The sequence below is a fragment of the Genypterus blacodes genome, unplaced genomic scaffold, assembly GCF_046128005.1.
Source record: "Genypterus blacodes isolate CSIRO-AG114 ecotype Tasmania unplaced genomic scaffold, CSIRO-AGI_Gbla_v1 ptg000005l_1, whole genome shotgun sequence".
NCBI classification, from domain to species: domain Eukaryota; kingdom Metazoa; phylum Chordata; class Actinopteri; order Ophidiiformes; family Ophidiidae; genus Genypterus; species Genypterus blacodes.
In genome coordinates, this window is record NW_027466819.1 from 1,810,670 (window position 1) to 1,827,263 (window position 16,594).

The 16,594-nt window shown below is 45.5% G+C and overlaps 2 protein-coding genes across 2 annotated transcripts; both read right to left on the reverse strand.

The window, feature by feature from the left end:
• Nucleotides 1-380: 380 nt before the first annotated feature.
• On the reverse strand, nucleotides 381-8,648 carry vapal (VAMP (vesicle-associated membrane protein)-associated protein A, like). The gene is made up of 6 exons (XM_076148336.1): nucleotides 8,433-8,648; nucleotides 4,274-4,426; nucleotides 3,533-3,636; nucleotides 2,728-2,808; nucleotides 1,952-2,131; nucleotides 381-1,372 (listed from the first exon to the last, which is right to left on the reverse strand). Exons 1-6 carry the CDS (start codon nucleotides 8,488-8,490, stop codon nucleotides 1,211-1,213), a joined length of 738 nt encoding a protein of 245 aa, XP_076004451.1. The 5' UTR covers nucleotides 8,491-8,648; the 3' UTR covers nucleotides 381-1,210.
• A 2,265-nt stretch (nucleotides 8,649-10,913) lies between these two features.
• On the reverse strand, nucleotides 10,914-16,028 carry rab31 (RAB31, member RAS oncogene family). Its single transcript, XM_076148309.1, has 7 exons — nucleotides 15,859-16,028; nucleotides 14,990-15,069; nucleotides 14,662-14,743; nucleotides 14,063-14,134; nucleotides 13,502-13,608; nucleotides 13,137-13,246; nucleotides 10,914-12,902 (listed from the first exon to the last, which is right to left on the reverse strand). Exons 1-7 carry the CDS (start codon nucleotides 15,892-15,894, stop codon nucleotides 12,805-12,807), a joined length of 585 nt encoding a protein of 194 aa, XP_076004424.1. The 5' UTR covers nucleotides 15,895-16,028; the 3' UTR covers nucleotides 10,914-12,804.
• Nucleotides 16,029-16,594: the final 566 nt, after the last annotated feature.

Sequence of the window (16,594 nt, forward strand, 5' to 3'; positions counted from 1 at the left end):
TTAAAAAATTAAATAAGAACTTCCCATCACAATTAAAGCCGGGTTTCTGATCACGGGAAAGCAATGTCGCCTTGTGTGAATGGAACCGATTGACAGCATGAATATAACTGATGTACAAACCTTCCAAATGCAGTGACAGGATCGCTAAAAATAAGTTGAATCTGAATCTTCTGACGCAAAAAGATGGCAACAAAACAAAATCAAGTTCATTACAGAGATGTCAGACTGAGCTTAGAGACGTTTCCCCTGGCAACAATGAAGTCAAAGCCAAAGAAAGCTCATGAAGTGTGAAGCTGTGTGTGTGTGTGTGTGTGCGTGTGCGTGTGCGTGCGTGTGCGTGTGCGTGTGTGTCCAGGCTCACACAAACACAGAGACGGCTGTCAAAACCACATTTTTCATTTTTATTTCTTCAATGCTTAATACCATGGAACAGGATTTTAAGAATGGAGACCTTATTTCAGTCATTTGCCTCAGAAGTAATATAATAAGATCTGTAATGAAATAATAATAATAATAATAATAATAATAATAATAATAATATAATAAAGTCTGCATTGGTGTTGTCAGGAATAGGAAAGGACAGAAGTGTACATGGAAGGAGGCACCTAACTCCCCTGCTGGACCTGAACATTCCAAGAGAAAAAGTAGAAATTACAAACTCAACAAACTTTGACTTCAGAGGCAATCCAGCGACAGGTAGCAAGGTGTTTCTGATGGAAGTTCTTTTCTCCTTTGTTTTGTTTTTAAAAGGATTTAAAACAACATTTACAAGACACCTAACATTCCATTCAATTCCTATTAAAAACAACAGAGAGGGAACTAAACCTGTGACTGTTCTGTTCTGGTCTGGCCCATGGTCGCCGTGCTTCTCAGCTGTCTTCCATGTGGATTGATTGATTGAGTATTTATAACCTTTCATTGTCCCGACACATTTACCTGTCTATCCAGCCATCAATAACAGAAAACAAACAAGGGGGGAGCAATCACTTTTCACCTGTCTGTCTGTCTGTCTGTCTGTCTGTCTGTCTCTGCTCTCTGCGTGTACTAACCGTGTGAGATAGTAAAAAGGCCACGCCTCGGGATGATGATGCTGTACAGACGCGTCGGCCACGGCGACAGAAAGACTTCTCGCTTTTTTTCCAGGCCTTTTTTTGATTCCGGAGCCGGGGGGGTTGTAGAGGGGGGATACGGCTGGCATGCGTCTCCCAGTCTACAAGATGAACTTCCCTAGGAAGAATCCGATGAAGATGGCTGCTATGACGACGAGGAGGGAGGGCAGGGAGGCGGCGTTGGTTTCTCGGCCCAGGAGACCGGTCGAGTTTGATGTCATGTGGTCCGAGCGGGTCGCCTTTCTCATTCTAACGCCGTCGTCCTGCAAAGCACCAAGAGGAGACGTGAGGCGACAGAGGCTACGCTGACGTGCACACTGAGGCAAAACACAGTAAACCAGCAGTATTCTGTGGAAAGCCCCAGTTCACATATGCAAGATTCATCAGGTGAAATCAAACACCAACAACAGAGTTCACATATAAGAGCAAACGATGGAACGCTTGATTCCTTCACTCCGTATCGGAGTCGAGGCCCTGAGCTGCAGATGTGAGGTGAGGAGAGGCCCTGAGATGTGAGGTGTAACTGATTTGGTGGCAGAACTGTTTGCTCTTTTAAGCTGCCCCACCACAGCTCCTGGACTCTGGACCTGGAGTCTGTGGTTCTGATTCCTGCTCTCAGTGGGACAGCGATGTCCCAGCAGGCAGTTTGATGCTGATGCAGACTCCTGCTGGCAGCACATCTTTAAGTCACATTTACTGGTTGCAGAGTGTATTTGGTGGTTTCCTTCTGCTTCCTGCTCTTCATGTGGGCTCTTAACTCTAACCTTTGTGAACTGCATGAGCACATTTAATGGGGGCAATAAAAAATGGTTTCATTACTCCCATTTGTAAATATGTCCAACCTTTAATTGCCTGTTCTCCTCGGCCAGCTTGTTCATGTCGGCCTGCAGCCTCTTGTACTTCTCCTGCATCTTCTTCAGCTCAGCGTCGTCCATAGAGGCGCCGCCGCTCGCCGCGGTCGCCGAGGAGTCGGACTTTGCGGAGTTCATCACCGGGGCCGCCTTGGTCGCCTCCACGTCATTCTGCCCGAGAAAGAGGCGGGAGGGAGAGAGAGAGAAAGAGAGAGAGAGAGAAAGAGAGAGATGAAAACCTGGCATGTCCCTGAGCTAAGCGGAGGGAGTTTGGCCTCCGGAGACGAAGAAAGGAAGCCTTGTCCGGGAGCCGGAGTCACACGGTGCAGGATCAAAGGGAGCGCGGAGGAAACGAGTCCCTACAAAACATCACGCTTGATGTGGCTTTGTTTAGTGCGACAGGCATGACGACATGGGGAAACACAGCAGTGCATGACTGGAATACAACTATTGTACTGTACATGGAGGGGGGAGGGGGGAGAGGGGAGGGGGACGGAGGAGGAGGGGAACAGGATAAGATCTCTTTATTTACTACTAACTCTCTTTATGTTGTTTAGTTTAGATTCATCAGAACTTTATAGAAAGCAACATCTCCCCACTCAAACACACATTTCTCTACATGCTCTCAGATTCAGACTCTCCATTAACTGAAGGTATATCTCTGTTCTGCTTCAGATGAATAAACCTCCCGTCTGAATGCGACCCTTCACACAGCAGCAGATGGTTCAGGCTGCAGCCCTGTGGAAAGGAGCGGCGGAGCCTCTTACCACTTTATCGTTTTCAGAAGGCAACTCGAAGACGCATCGCAGCTTGGAATCCATGAGATCATCGGGTTTTGCATCTTTCCACTGGTGGAGATGAAAAATGTGCATGTTATTCATCAGCCCAAACTGCTAGCAGCTGGAGTCTGTCCACACACACACACACACGCAATTCACATGCAATGCAGCTTTGACTCCTTTGACATTACATAGAGGTAGAAATCTAATTTATACAATTCTAAGCTCAAACACTGAAATGCACATCTGTCCACTCACTTTAATCCTGAGGGTGTTGTTTTTTTTACAAAGACAGATACACACTGTTCCAGTAGAAAGCAGTCGGATGTGGGAGTGATGAGGTTTCAGATGTTACTTTGGTTTTTTATACACATTTAGTGATTTAGTGGCTTTGAAACAAACCAGTTCACACATTTATGAAGCCATCTGTGTGTGTGTGTGTGTGTGTGTGTGTGTGTGTGTGTGTGTGTGTGTGTGTGTGTGTGTCAGTAGGATACATTGATTGTGTGGTATAATTCCCAGTTGGCTTCCCTGTCAGCCACCTTTGTTCCACTACACTTCCTGGATTGTGTTCCTCCTCATTCAAGGCGAGCCGCCTCATGAGCGTGTGACGTTACTACATGAGCCTCTGCTGCCCTCTGCTGGACACTGGGGAAACTGGCTTCTTCTTCAACATACAGTAATGATGAACCTATATCTTTATAGAATGAGACGTGTGTGTGTGTTGCAGACAAGCTGCCGTGTTCACTTAAGGAGGATAGAAGTGCTGTGGACATAAATTAAGATCACTCACCAACGAGTCCATGTCAGAGACATTTGGTGGGGCGAAGATAGTCTGCACCATGAATTTGTGTTTACTTTTCTCATTGGGGTCATAGTCAAAGGGCTGAAGCATTACTGTGGAGAAACACAACAACAACAACAACAACAGCGTCAGAACACGGTAAAGACAAACACAACAACAAGAGGAAACATCTGGAAGGTCACCTCAGACCTCAGAACTCAGGCATTTAAACCAGAGGCAGCAGCTGGAGCCCTGATGAGTTAACATGTTTGCTTTTCTTTGATTGAATAATTCTATCAACTCACTGGCGTTTCACGGAGGAACCTTTAAGTGGCTGCCTGATCCTGATGCAAATAGAATTAAACAGTTTGGACATTATTTTAATTCGCCTCAAATCTACTGATGCTTCATGAAGGTTGATGTTGGCTGGTTGCACACTTTCTGGGTCCGACCATCAAACACAAACTCAATCACTGCTGAGGAACACACACCGGTGCTGCCTGTGGATGAAGTGATCAACCAACTGTATGTGACTATATGCACGTCTGTTCTGATGTAACATGCTGGGAAACCTCAGAATCTCAGTGTTTGTAGTCTTGTTGTTTTATGTTTGAACTTTCTGTTTCAGCTGAACAGATCCTGCTGCTTCTCCCTCTCACTTCTCCTCCGTCTCTCTCACTCCATGAAGCCTAAACCTCTGTGTGCTTCAGCTCGCCCGCCTCTCTGTCGTGTTTATCTGAGGGAACTCACCAGAGATGATGACGGTTGCCCCCGGTTCGATGACGCCGCTGTTTGGCCGTACGCAGTACCTGCGCGGCGCCGTCGTCTTCACTTTGAAACACACTCTTCTGTCAGAGGGGTTCTTCAGTTTGAGGTTGGTGGTGACGACATCTGTGAAAGGACCTGGAGGAGAGAGAGACCAGAGGAACCAAGAGATGAATACCCCACGCGCACACACACACACACACACACACACACACACACACACACACACACACACACACACACACACACACACACACACACACACACACACACACACACACACACACACACACACACACACACACACACACACACACACACACACACACACACACACAAGTTTAGCTTGATTCCCGTCTGACAGTCTGATTTCATATTGGAGCTCCTGTGCTGTGCAGGTTTGATATCAGCAGATCAATAACCTGCTCTCCATCTTGTGACCGCCGTGTTTGCTTGCTCAAATTAGAATCCTAACCCGGGTCAGCACGGCCCGGCCTCTTATCGGCCACGTAAACACAAGCGGTTGCCAAGTCAGAGAGGACCCCAAACTCGATCAGCACAATTGAGAGCTGGCAACAAAAACCAGCAGCAGCCTGTCCCATGATAAACCAGCAGCAGCCTGTCCCATGATAAACCAGCAGTGGGTACCATGACATCAACACAGCCTGAGATGGAGCTAAGTCTATAGCTTCCACAACAACGTCTTTATTTATTATATCTGTGTATTGTGATGTTTCACTTTGTTGTTCACCTTAAACATCTGCCTGAGCCAAGTGCATGCAACCAACGACCCGGACTCGGACTCGCACTCAAGCTCACCCTCAGTTCAGATCAGTAAACTGCTGGTTCTGGGTCTATTTGGATTAAAACACTTTAGTGCTGCTGCAGCTTCTTATGAATTCAAATTAACTCATATGTAAACACTCCGTCGACACAGGAGGTCAGAAGATGTGAAGGTAAACTTAGCGGCCCAAAGCCTGGAGAGCGATCAACAGCCCGTCGCCCGTGGTGACAGCAGCTGTGGCCTGTGGAGGAGGAGCTGGACAAACACTTCAGGATACAGTAAAGAACTTCCCTTGTCCCCGACACGTGTAGCCTTCTTTCAATGAATTTCTGTTAATTCCGCCAAACTTTGAACCCCTTTGTGTTTTTGTGGAAATTGCTCCACACACACTCCTAAGTTTGTTGGGGGCCGTGCGGTTCACAAAGGGCTGCATTCAGCTCTGCTCCACGCCGGAGCGCTCAGAGATAAGAAGCAAAGCGTGACCAGATTGGAGCGGCCCCGCCCGGCTACGGCCAACACCGGGGGTTAGGCTGATGAGTGGGGCTTTGTGTTCCACGCAGGTGAGTCACACATTCCTGCAAACCTGAAAAACCTTCCCAGCATCGTTACAGCGGCACAGCTCACCTGTGCCTGCCATCTGAGGTTTGTGTGTGGAGCCGGTTCTTGCTGTAGTAAACATGAAAGCGTAGTAACCGTTTCTAAAGAATACGCTGTTATACCTCACCAGCAGATACAGATCACACACACACACTTCAGTCAATAGAGATGAATGGAAGGAGACAAACTCCACAGAGCGACCTGAGATAAGAAAGAAATGGCCTGTGTGCAAATTGAACAGAGCTCAGTCATCTCGGAGTTTGCTCTAACCAAAGCTGAATCCTGCATAGCGGCTGTGTGCGTCGGCTCTACGCCCACCTCAGCCCCGACTCCGAGATGCCACCTTTGCTCAGGCAGCGTGACCGCGCTCTCATCTCGCCGTGTGTGTGCCGAGTTAGGGTCCCCCAGGCCGGCCCCGTTCTAAAAATACGGGCGGAGGAAAGGAGGGCTGCCCTCCACAGCTCGCAGGAGGAATCCCAACAGAGCCTCCAAAACAGACCGGCGCTCAGATACACACGGACAGATTTAGCTCCGCGTCTGTGACAGCAAAGGAGCTGTGGTCATCTTCCTCCTCCTCCTCCTCATATTGCTTTGCCTCGGCACACTTTGAAGAGACGGATCAGAAAACCGCTCCATGTTGTTCTGCATTCTCACTCAAAATACAGAAACAGTGACAGATTCAGTGATTGGCTCTGCTTCTGGCTGCGACCAATAGCTCTGTGCCAGGACACAGAAGCCACACTCTTTGCATAATGCCTTCAACACAGGTTTGCATACACAAGAGGTTAAAAAATCAGGCCTATTCAAACTACACAAAAGCACCGACAACACTAACATAAAGTTTGACTCAGTAGTTAAAGCTTCTTCTTCTACTTCTCCATTCATTCTATGCTTTACATTTCCTATTAAGTGATAGATGAATAGCAGGGACGTCACCCAGTCATCAGAATGTGCATGTCATACAAAAAAGTCCATATTTCGCCCTTGTAGTAAAGTAAGTGAATCCATCTTAAACACGCCTGACATCACCTGTCGTATCAGCAGCCTTGTGACGACGCCAGAGTACAATGGCTGAACGCTTAATCAGATGAGAGAAAATGTCAAACCTGTGACTGATTGTAATTAGGGCAGAATTCCTTAATCAGTTCAAATGAGGCGTGTGATCAGATTATGATGGACCGCGTCTCTGCCATCAGACTTACAGGGAGGATCAGTGTCAGGTTCAACTGAGGGCCGAACAAGAACACCTTTATGAGCTCAAGCAGAGCTGGAAGACAAGATATGTAATGTTGGCATCTCCAGAGTCAAATGTTACAGGGTGTGTGTGATTATGGATGTTTAGAGGGTAAACAGAGCACAAACACACCATCAAACGTTATCCAGCAGCAGTTCTGCCATCTGAACTGGTGACATTTCCAACAGTCCTCTAGTCTGGCCTGTGTGTGTTTGTTTGTGTGTGTTTGTCTTGCAGCCTTTCAGTCAGATTTCAGGACCTGCAGCACATTCTTTGGGCTCATTCAGGAGCACTTCTGACAGACTCGGGCCATGATGCTTCTGCAGAAACTAGAGCTGGATTATTATCTGGGACAAACACGAGAAATGCTGAGAAACATTCTGGGTCAAAATAAATCATGGTGGAGACAAATGAGTTCAAAATGCTGATTAAACTCGACCACTTCACGGTTTGTTCACTGTTTGAGTAATCAGCCCTCAGTTGACAGCCTTTGCATTGACACTTAAGCTTTTTTTGCCATTATGTTTCCTTGTGTGTGTGTATGTGAGTGTTGCCTTCAGGTAACAAGCAGCGCTGCTAATGGACACGTAACAACCTCATCAGGTTACAGGAGCAACAGTTGACTCCATAACAGACCCGGGTTTGACCTGAGAGTGTGTGTGAAAGGAGGAGCGGGTCGAGTTAACGCTATAAAATCATAAACAGCCCCGTGTAGCGTTCATATATGCGTTAGAATGTACGGAGAAGAACTTTTACGCAGACAGCCAGCTAGCCTCGCCAAGCTAGCCTCGCGCTAACTGACACATCACGGTCCCTCCAGGAAACCAGCGGGCCACAATGTCCCGATAAGATTCAGGAGCCAATCAATAAGTTATGAACATCAGCGTTGTCGATTATTGATTAACATGTTATAATGTATACACGCAGTCCCGAGTCAGGAGAGCAGAACGAGCCAAACGTTACAAATAGCCGCTCAACGTTACATTATAGGTTTGTAAAGTTTGCCTGTGTCAGTCACTTCAGAGGCTCCAGAGATGGACACCCGGGACTGACGGCTCAAGCTGGGGTTTAAAGGAGTGAAACACATTCGCTATCGCCTCCGGTACTCCATGGCCACCAGCCGGAGCGTCTGAGGGGAGAGGCTCGCTGCGTCCCCGGGAAGCAGCGCTGCTAACAGGGCAGCGGGTGAAGTGAAGCCGCTGACAGATGGAACTCGTTATCACACTGACTCCATTTTTGCCAATATGTGCGAGTGACACACATTCAGACAGCTCTCCGCAGTGTGCTGTCAGATAGAAACGACTGACACCCCGTCCCAGTGCACGCTGCGCCGGCTCTCCGCGTCACTCCAGCGCGAGGACTCGCAGCGGCCCGTCGGCTCCCTGGCTAACTTAAAATGGCGGTGGAGGCTACCTAGCTAGCTAACGAGCAAGCGAGATTCGTTTGAGGCACCGTGCAGTCATTCCAGCCCGGTAACTCTCCGGTATGCGTCTAATAATTCACACACCGGGAGAATTAGTCGCACCTACCTTTAAATCTGAGGTCGACGGGAGGGTCGAGGACGAGAATCTGCTCCAACTTTGACATTTTAGCGGCGGGGGCTGCGGTGAGTTCGGCTGCGCGGCTAACTGACAGTGGAGATCCTGGATCCCCTGTGAGCGCGATGCTGCTGACTGAGCTCTGACACCGAGCATGTGCCCGCTCCACTCCCACTGCGAGCCGGGGCCGAGCCAGCCGCTCTGCCCGCTGCGCGTCCACGTGGCTCCGCTAATGCGATTAGATATGATTCTCTAAACGAGTTAGGAAAGACGAGAAACAGCCCGAAAGTGACACGAAAGCCTCCTAACTAAGTCTGCCGAGTCGGTCTGTACCTGCCGCAACAGCACACAGAAAAGGGAATGATGTGCACAGAAAAACAAGTGTTGGTCATTAGACCTAAAAGGAGTAACGTGGGTTAGGGTTTCTGCTTTAATTTGAACTCATCTGCTTCATTTGATGTAATGTGTAGTCACTTGTGGGCTAATTAACCATATGACACATGTGACCTCTGACCTCTTTCATCTCTTCGCATGTCCATGATGCAGTTTGACATCCCGGTATTACATACTGTTAAACAGACGCAATTTATTACATTTTGAATAGTGCAAAATGTTGGAATTGAGCAGAAAACTGAAAACACCAAGAAAAACCTGTTGAAACACTGTTGACACTCAGTTTTGAACTCTTTGTAATGTCATACTTGTAGGGCAAATACTTTCACTATTTCTCTTTTACTTCATAAATAATGATTAGAAAGAACATGGCCAGAATCATGACAAATTATCAGCCTTGTTTGTGTGACCACTGTGTGTTATTTTTGTTTGTAAATGACTAATTTTTGACATATTTTCGTAAAAGACCCATATCTGGGACAAGGAAAGGTTGTTGTATAAGAATGTTGGGGTGACTCTCCAATGTTTTTAGGGGTGAATTACACCAATAAGTGCAACATTTTGCATGCAATTTGAGATGAACTGCAAGCACCAAGATGAAGTACAACAACATCTATATAAAAAAACTATAGGACTGGGTAAATGTGTAGCATTGTCACAAAGGATGAGTGATTGTGTAGGGATTGGAATGTTCATGGTTTGATTCCGGGCCCTCTTAAGGAGCCTGTCCAAGTGTTCCTGATGTGCAGGTCATCATGTGTGTATGAATGGGTGAATGTGAGGTCAATGTAATGTAATGTGTAATGTAATGTGTAATGTAACAGGCAGTGGCTCAGTGGGTAGTGCTTCCGCTTTGGAACCGGAGGGTCGACGATTCGAGCCCCTGCCGAGGTGCCCCTGAGCAAGGCACCGAGACCTTAATTGCTCCCCCCTCTGCGAAGGGTGGTAATGTAAGTCGCTTTGGATAAAAGCGTCTGCCAAATGATGGTAATGTAATGTAATGTGGCTTTGGATAGTAGTGCCGTTTGTTCCATACACTGTAGTGAATTATTGTTTTTCCACCCTCACACACTGATAACAATCAACATTTTGAGCCATAATGGACATACGTTACGTTCACACTTGCTGTGGAGAAGCAAACATATTTGATATGAATTCAAAAGCAAATGTGGAAGGAAGTACCTCAGGATGCACTTCCTCCAGCGGCCACTAGATGACCTGGCTCCAAACAGGCTCAGTATCCTGCGGGGAACAAATCCCAAACCTCTCTGGAAACACAAAGTCAATACAGTTCGGGAATCTGTGATGCTGTTATGGGATCATAACTACACATCATTAAAATAAAGACATTCAGAAAATTTACAGAATGTTTATAGACTTGTGTGACTTAAAGACTATCAGTTTCAAATCTATTAGTATTACGCTCCTCTCTGTTAAGGTCCATGGACAACTTTAGCAAGCGTTAAATCCATCTTGGTGACAGGGAGTGTAGACCCCCACCCCCCCAGTAAGCTGCTGAGAGGGTAATCCACCACAATGTGCTGAGTTGGACCCTGTGGAATGCTACACTCTGCATCTAATTTGTGCTATTTACAGCTTTTCAAAGGGTTTGTAAACACAATATGAGCCGAAATAGGAAATAGTGTTTTCTCATGCGTGCTTCCTCTGATTTGTTTTTGAAGTTGGAGTTGCTCACGTAAAAGAGGTGCAAATAAAGTTAAGCATTGCGATACGGCTCCTCTGACTTTCAGTTCAAGCGGTTCCGGATGATGTCACACTGTTTGCACATTGTTTGCTCAGTCTGGACTAAAGCCTTCATCTATTGAGTGGCGCTATGTTGTGGCATTTTTCTCTTGGCGTCGGTTCCTTAGGTGTCCGTCTGGATCAGTGGAGATGCATACCATGCTCACATGACGTCACCAGGTTAAACCAAGGCATGACCTTTGCTTAGGCTCTCCCCCATTTCCGTCTCATCTCCCTGGTCTCTTATCAGTGTAGCGCCAACATAAAAGCAGAAAGTATTTTTTGTAGAACTGTCCTTCCACTGGGGAAAACTAATTATAAGAAAGAACACAGAACTGTTACTTGTACTTTATTACACAAATGACTATACAAAAGTTAATCTGGTCTACAGAGAATACAGGGTAGCATGATGGAGGCGTACAGCATAAAGACGGCTGCAGGTTACTGGCATACAATTAGTCTCATGTACTTGGTGCGCTGATCTAGCGGTATGCACGGTTTAGCCATGTCAAAAGGCACTGTGTGGCAATACACAATCACTAGAAATCTCATGAAGATGGCAGTATACATTCTCAGCAAACCAGTTGTGTAACATACAAAGATCACAAGATCACAGCTGCTGCAGGACCTGAACGTTTGTCACTCATTAGCCCCGTGTGTTATGGAAGTCATCAAGTTAAACTGCAGAGAAACTAAACTAGCAATGTGGCCTTGCAGTATGAATTTTTTACTGGATGATGCAGTATAGAAGACACGGAATATAAGCTGATATTTTAGGATTCAGATTTAATCGTGTCTTGTTATGTTAATGCGAATGAGCAAGACCACATTCATTGTCAGAATAAGTTTGCTATTACTTTCCATGTCAGATTCACCAATCATGTGCAAAATGAGACCAACGCCATTACTAAACAAACTTAAGGTCAAACTGTACATGCTGAACCCAACAGTACAAATGTAAACATATTTGCAACCTATATAAAGGTAGACCCAGATATACTGTTACAGGAAATGTGACATTAATCTTACTTAGATCAAATCAGGGTTATGGAATACTGCAACTATTTAAATCTAAAACTTAAAAATAATACTGAATTATTGTACGCAAAAGTGCGGATATCAACTTTTCAAGTGGTCAAATCCAGAGGACTCTACAGCCAATCAAACAGTAGCAAACATGACACAAAATCTCAGTTTACATAAGCGAACTAACACTTAAATCCTTTTCCTAGGCCACGATTTCTTACGATCTCATATTCCTACTTATTCTTTCAGGGGGTTTTCTTGTTTAAATAATGAAACACGTCAGTATTTAAGTCTTAACAGTATTAACGGTGCCCTTTTGTGCTAAAAATCAAAGTTTGGCTGTTCTTCCCTGTAGTGAAACATTTCAGCGTGTAAACAAACCAAACATCTTTAACACATTCCGATGTAAACAAAGCTAGGATTGGGTCACAGTGTTTCTACTGGGCAGTCATACTGTAATTCATGTATTAGGTCTTTAAGATGCTCTATTACAGTTAAACCCTTTAACCCGGGCAGAGTGTGTGTGTGTGGGTACACGTGCCACAGTGGAATGTAAAGCCACAGTTGCACAAATGAACGTGTTGTCCAAAAGGGGGTAAATACTGACAACCTTCAAAACGTGACACAAACAGGAACAGTAACAGCTGTGTGTGAAACAAATACAGCCTCCGTACAAATCAATACAATTAAAACAACGTAATGTGTTCAGTCTAAAAGCCGCAGTGCAGCAGCATCAGCAGCACACAGCAGGTGGCTCTGAAACTGAAGATGAGGTTACATCACCCAGCGACATCATCCAGATGAGTCGCCACTTACTCTGGGTTTGATTATGGAGATATTAAGTTGAAACTGTATAAGAGTTGTGCCTCTTTGTGATGTTTTATGACGCCACAGAGGTGTGAAGGCTTTCTTTGCAATTCGGTCAAAACACCACCTGAGGGGGACAAAGTGAGCTTCTACGTCCTGTCATCATCATCAGAACTCAACATGCTACAAGAAAGAGAATTTGGGGAGGAGAATTTCACCTGGTTGACATTAAAAAACCCTGTAGTCTGGTTGGTCTGCATATGGAAGCTGACCTCTGTCCACTGTCCTTCTCTGTCCAAGGAGTAAGACACTGTGCGATGTGGACTGCAGGGAGACGGGGCAGGAGGAGAGGGGTCCCTGGTGCTGAAGACAATCTCATCAGCCATTTGTGGCACTAGCAGCATCGCCTGGTGGAGGGTGGAGGCTGCCGGGTCAGTTTAAAGGAGTCGTTGCTGTCCAACTCGGAATTTTCCAGGGGAGGAATCTGTTTACCTGAAACACGGGACAGGATAATTAGAGACATTAGAGACACAGTAAGTAGCTGTATCATTATTCCTGCAAAGTATTTATCTGGGCAGCTTCTTCCAGACCTCCAAGCCAACTTCCACTGTTATTCAGAGGAAACCACTTACAGGAATTTGTCTTCAGGTCCAAAGTTACTCAGTATGAACAGAAACACAACACGGGCGGAACATGAGCGACGTGAAGGCGTGTTTGGGAACCTACTTATTTTCTGAAAGAGCTCCTCGACGTTGACAGCATTTCTGGCACTAGTCTCGATGAAAATAGCTGCAATTGACTCAGCAAACTCCTTGGCTTCCTTCATAGGCACTTCCCTGTAAGAGAGCAAGGAGAAGGTTCAAAGCCCAAACATGGAGACGACAGCAAGACACACAAGCTGCAGGAACCTGACGGATCGTTCCCTCTCTGTTAGACGGTCACTTGAGGTTGATTTCGCAATGACGGAGGAAGGAGATTCATCCGAATGACGTTTGGAAGGAGGAACTATCAGTGCAGCCAAACCGGATCCAAACTATTACAGCATCACTTTAGCATCACTGAGGAAGAAAACACACAGACAAACGTCCCACCTGATGTCTCCTAAATCATTCTTGTTCCCTGCAATGGCGACGACAATGTCCTCTGGACCGTGTTCCTTCAGCTCCTTCACCCACTTCTTCAGTGTCTGGAAAGAGTCCTGGAGAACAAGGAATAATGGGAAATTATGGAAAGGGTAACGCTCCGCTTTAACCTGCCAATCCAGGATCAGCACGCGTGACCTTTATCTGGAAAAATGGATCAATCATCCCAGGGCGGACATGGGAATATCAGACTCATCCAGTTTTATGTCTTTCTTTCCACATATTCACTGCATTTCAGACAAGACTCCAGTAACACAGCAGGGAAAGAGAGACAGCAGCGGCTCATGGAAACAACCTGGAGTGATGGAAAATAATGATTTTTTTACATAATGCCCGTAGTGTGAAAGCGAGGGGATCTAGCAGCAGCTGCACCGCTTTGTGGGTGAGTGAAGTGAGTCACTCAAGAGTCCGTCAACAAAGCCACGAAGTGTATTTTTGTATGAAGTTTGTTGGCTGTGAATCACGCGGCATCGCCTCATTTCAAGTGAAATGTGTCCGTTGTGTTCTTACCAGTTTGGTGATGTCATAGACGATGACTGCAGCAGCCGATCCTCTGTAGTACATCGGCGCTAACGAGTGGAACTGAGACAGAAGAAACATCATCAGTTTATCACATTCAAGCTGATTTGTAACCCAACAGTCAAAGCTTTAAAAGAAGTTAGAAATTAAATATAAGAGCAAGATCACATACAGTATATAGACTAAACAACATTCTAAAATTACTAGAGTATTTAAATGTTGGAGCTAATTGAGAGCTTGTGTTGTGATAAGAGATGATTTTCTGTCAGCAGCATCTTGAGTGGATCAGTCAGTATCTCTGTGTATCAGCATGAACTTTGTGTTAAGACTGTGTGCTGTGATCTATTTCAGGTCCCAAACAAAAAGTAAAAACTGGTAACAAAGCCGTAGTTGAAGATACAAACTTCCACAGAAGCAGGAAGTACATGCACTTATTTTCCCTGCAGTCAGCCTATTTGGTCAGCTTCAGCCACACATACTCTCTCCCCCCCCCCCCCCCCCCATCCACATGAATCACTGTGATGGTACCACAGCTCCATGACCTTTGACCCCTACAGAGTGGGGATAGAAACTGTTGTGGCTGAACTCACCCTTTCCTGTCCTGCTGTATCCCAGATGAGGAATTTGTGCAGTTCATTTCCACAGGGCACCGTCTTGGTCAGGAACGATGCTCTGTGAGGCCACAAAGACAATTCCCCTGTGTTTAACCTCTGTGTCGTTGAGCAAAGTTTACAAAAAAGGTCACAGGGCAGCAGGAAACAAATTAGTTGCCAAGGCCGACACCATTTATTATGATGTCTGGAGCAAAGATGGCACTACCTTTCCCCGTGTGTGAGAGAGAGAGTGGTTTCTCTCTCCTTACAGTATTTCTTCTCGTACACTAATATATCTTTGTTCTTTGTGTTGGGATGCTCTTACCCTATTGTCGGACTTATGTTGTGGTCAAAATGGTCCTGGACAAAGCGGCACACAATACTGGACTTCCCCACTCCAGTGTCCTACAAACACAAAGTGACACATTAATCCATGTGGTCATTGATTAACCTTTTATTTGTGTTTCTATTCTGTCAGGTCACACACTCAACCAGTCAGTCAGGTCAGACATTATCTATCTATCTGTTGAAGACGTAATCAGACATGGTGACAGCTGCTCGTCACCTCGCATCGCTGCACTTTGAGTCAAAAGTGGCAAATAAATGGAAACACAGCGACAGATCGGTATGTCCCGTGTTTGGTCGGGTTGGTTCGGTGCGGATGTCTGCGGTCCTCTCCGGTATGCCAGCCTGACAACTCGTTATGGTTGGTACTTTTCCTGACGTCTAAATAGACATTTTCTCCTCCTGCTGTGTTTTTTTTTGCAAACGCAGCAGGAAATCAAAACGGTTCGCTTATAGCGGCTAGTCTGAGAATGACGTAATGGCTGATACGTCGTCAGAGCAGCGGCAAAATGCGACAAACACACAAAATAGATAATAAGTATTCAAAAGCGGCCAACAATTGAAGCCGCAGGAAAACTAATCTTAGTGTGTGACATCACAAAATGACTGCAGGGCCCTGAACGTTGCAGTAAACATCGGCGGACCGCTACTTCACAAGTTTTCCTTTAGAACAATAAAGTTAAACACAATAGTTGATAAAGTAACAAGAGTCGACGTAATTATCTCATCAGTCAAGCGAGCAAACGATAACCGACGTGCTGTTAAAGTCAAATGTTGTCGCTAAATTCCATCCAGCAGACTGCAGGAATTCCCCACAAAAATGGAACGCGAAAAACATCTGCCACTTACCCCTAAGAGACAAACTTTGAGCTCCCTGATGGCCATTGTGAGCTAGTGAAAAGTTTCTAAATCATTATTTGTTAGTTTCCACTCAGTGTCTTTGTCTCGACATGCTTACAGATCAGATTTTTCCTCTACTTGCTAAGATAAAAAAAAGACAAACCCAGCCCCTAAGACGGACACTGACCTGCCATCATAAACCAGCGTCAATAAAAACAGCTTCCGGATTTTTCTTTCAAAATAAAACACACCGTTCAAAACAATGATTCTGCGTCTGCGGGGAAACAATGCAAATAAAACGGGTTAATCCGCAATAAATTTCATTGAGGGATTGTTCTAGTTTGATTATTGTTCTCCTTTGTTTGTGAATAACATTTTCGTTGGAAATAGCCCGTTGCGTCCACGGCGTTTCTTAAATTATGCTTATATTTTAAAGGCGCTATTGCGGACTTCTGGTCTTATTCTGGGTATTTTTTGTTCTGCTTGACATGGCTACTTTCCAAATCGGAAACTAGTTGAAGCCGAAAAAAAAATCTTTGGTTTCATCTCTCAGCTGGTCGAACTGACCAATCCGACGGCAGCTCCCCCAACATGGAAGCAGAGACTTTATTTACAACCCAAATAGGCTATTTAATGAACAATTTAAATATAGTGGAACTGAAAAAGAACTCAGTTTGTACAGGATGCTTAGACTGAGTGTGTGTACGAGTGTGTCAGAGAAAAAGGGAACCAAATTATTGATTTG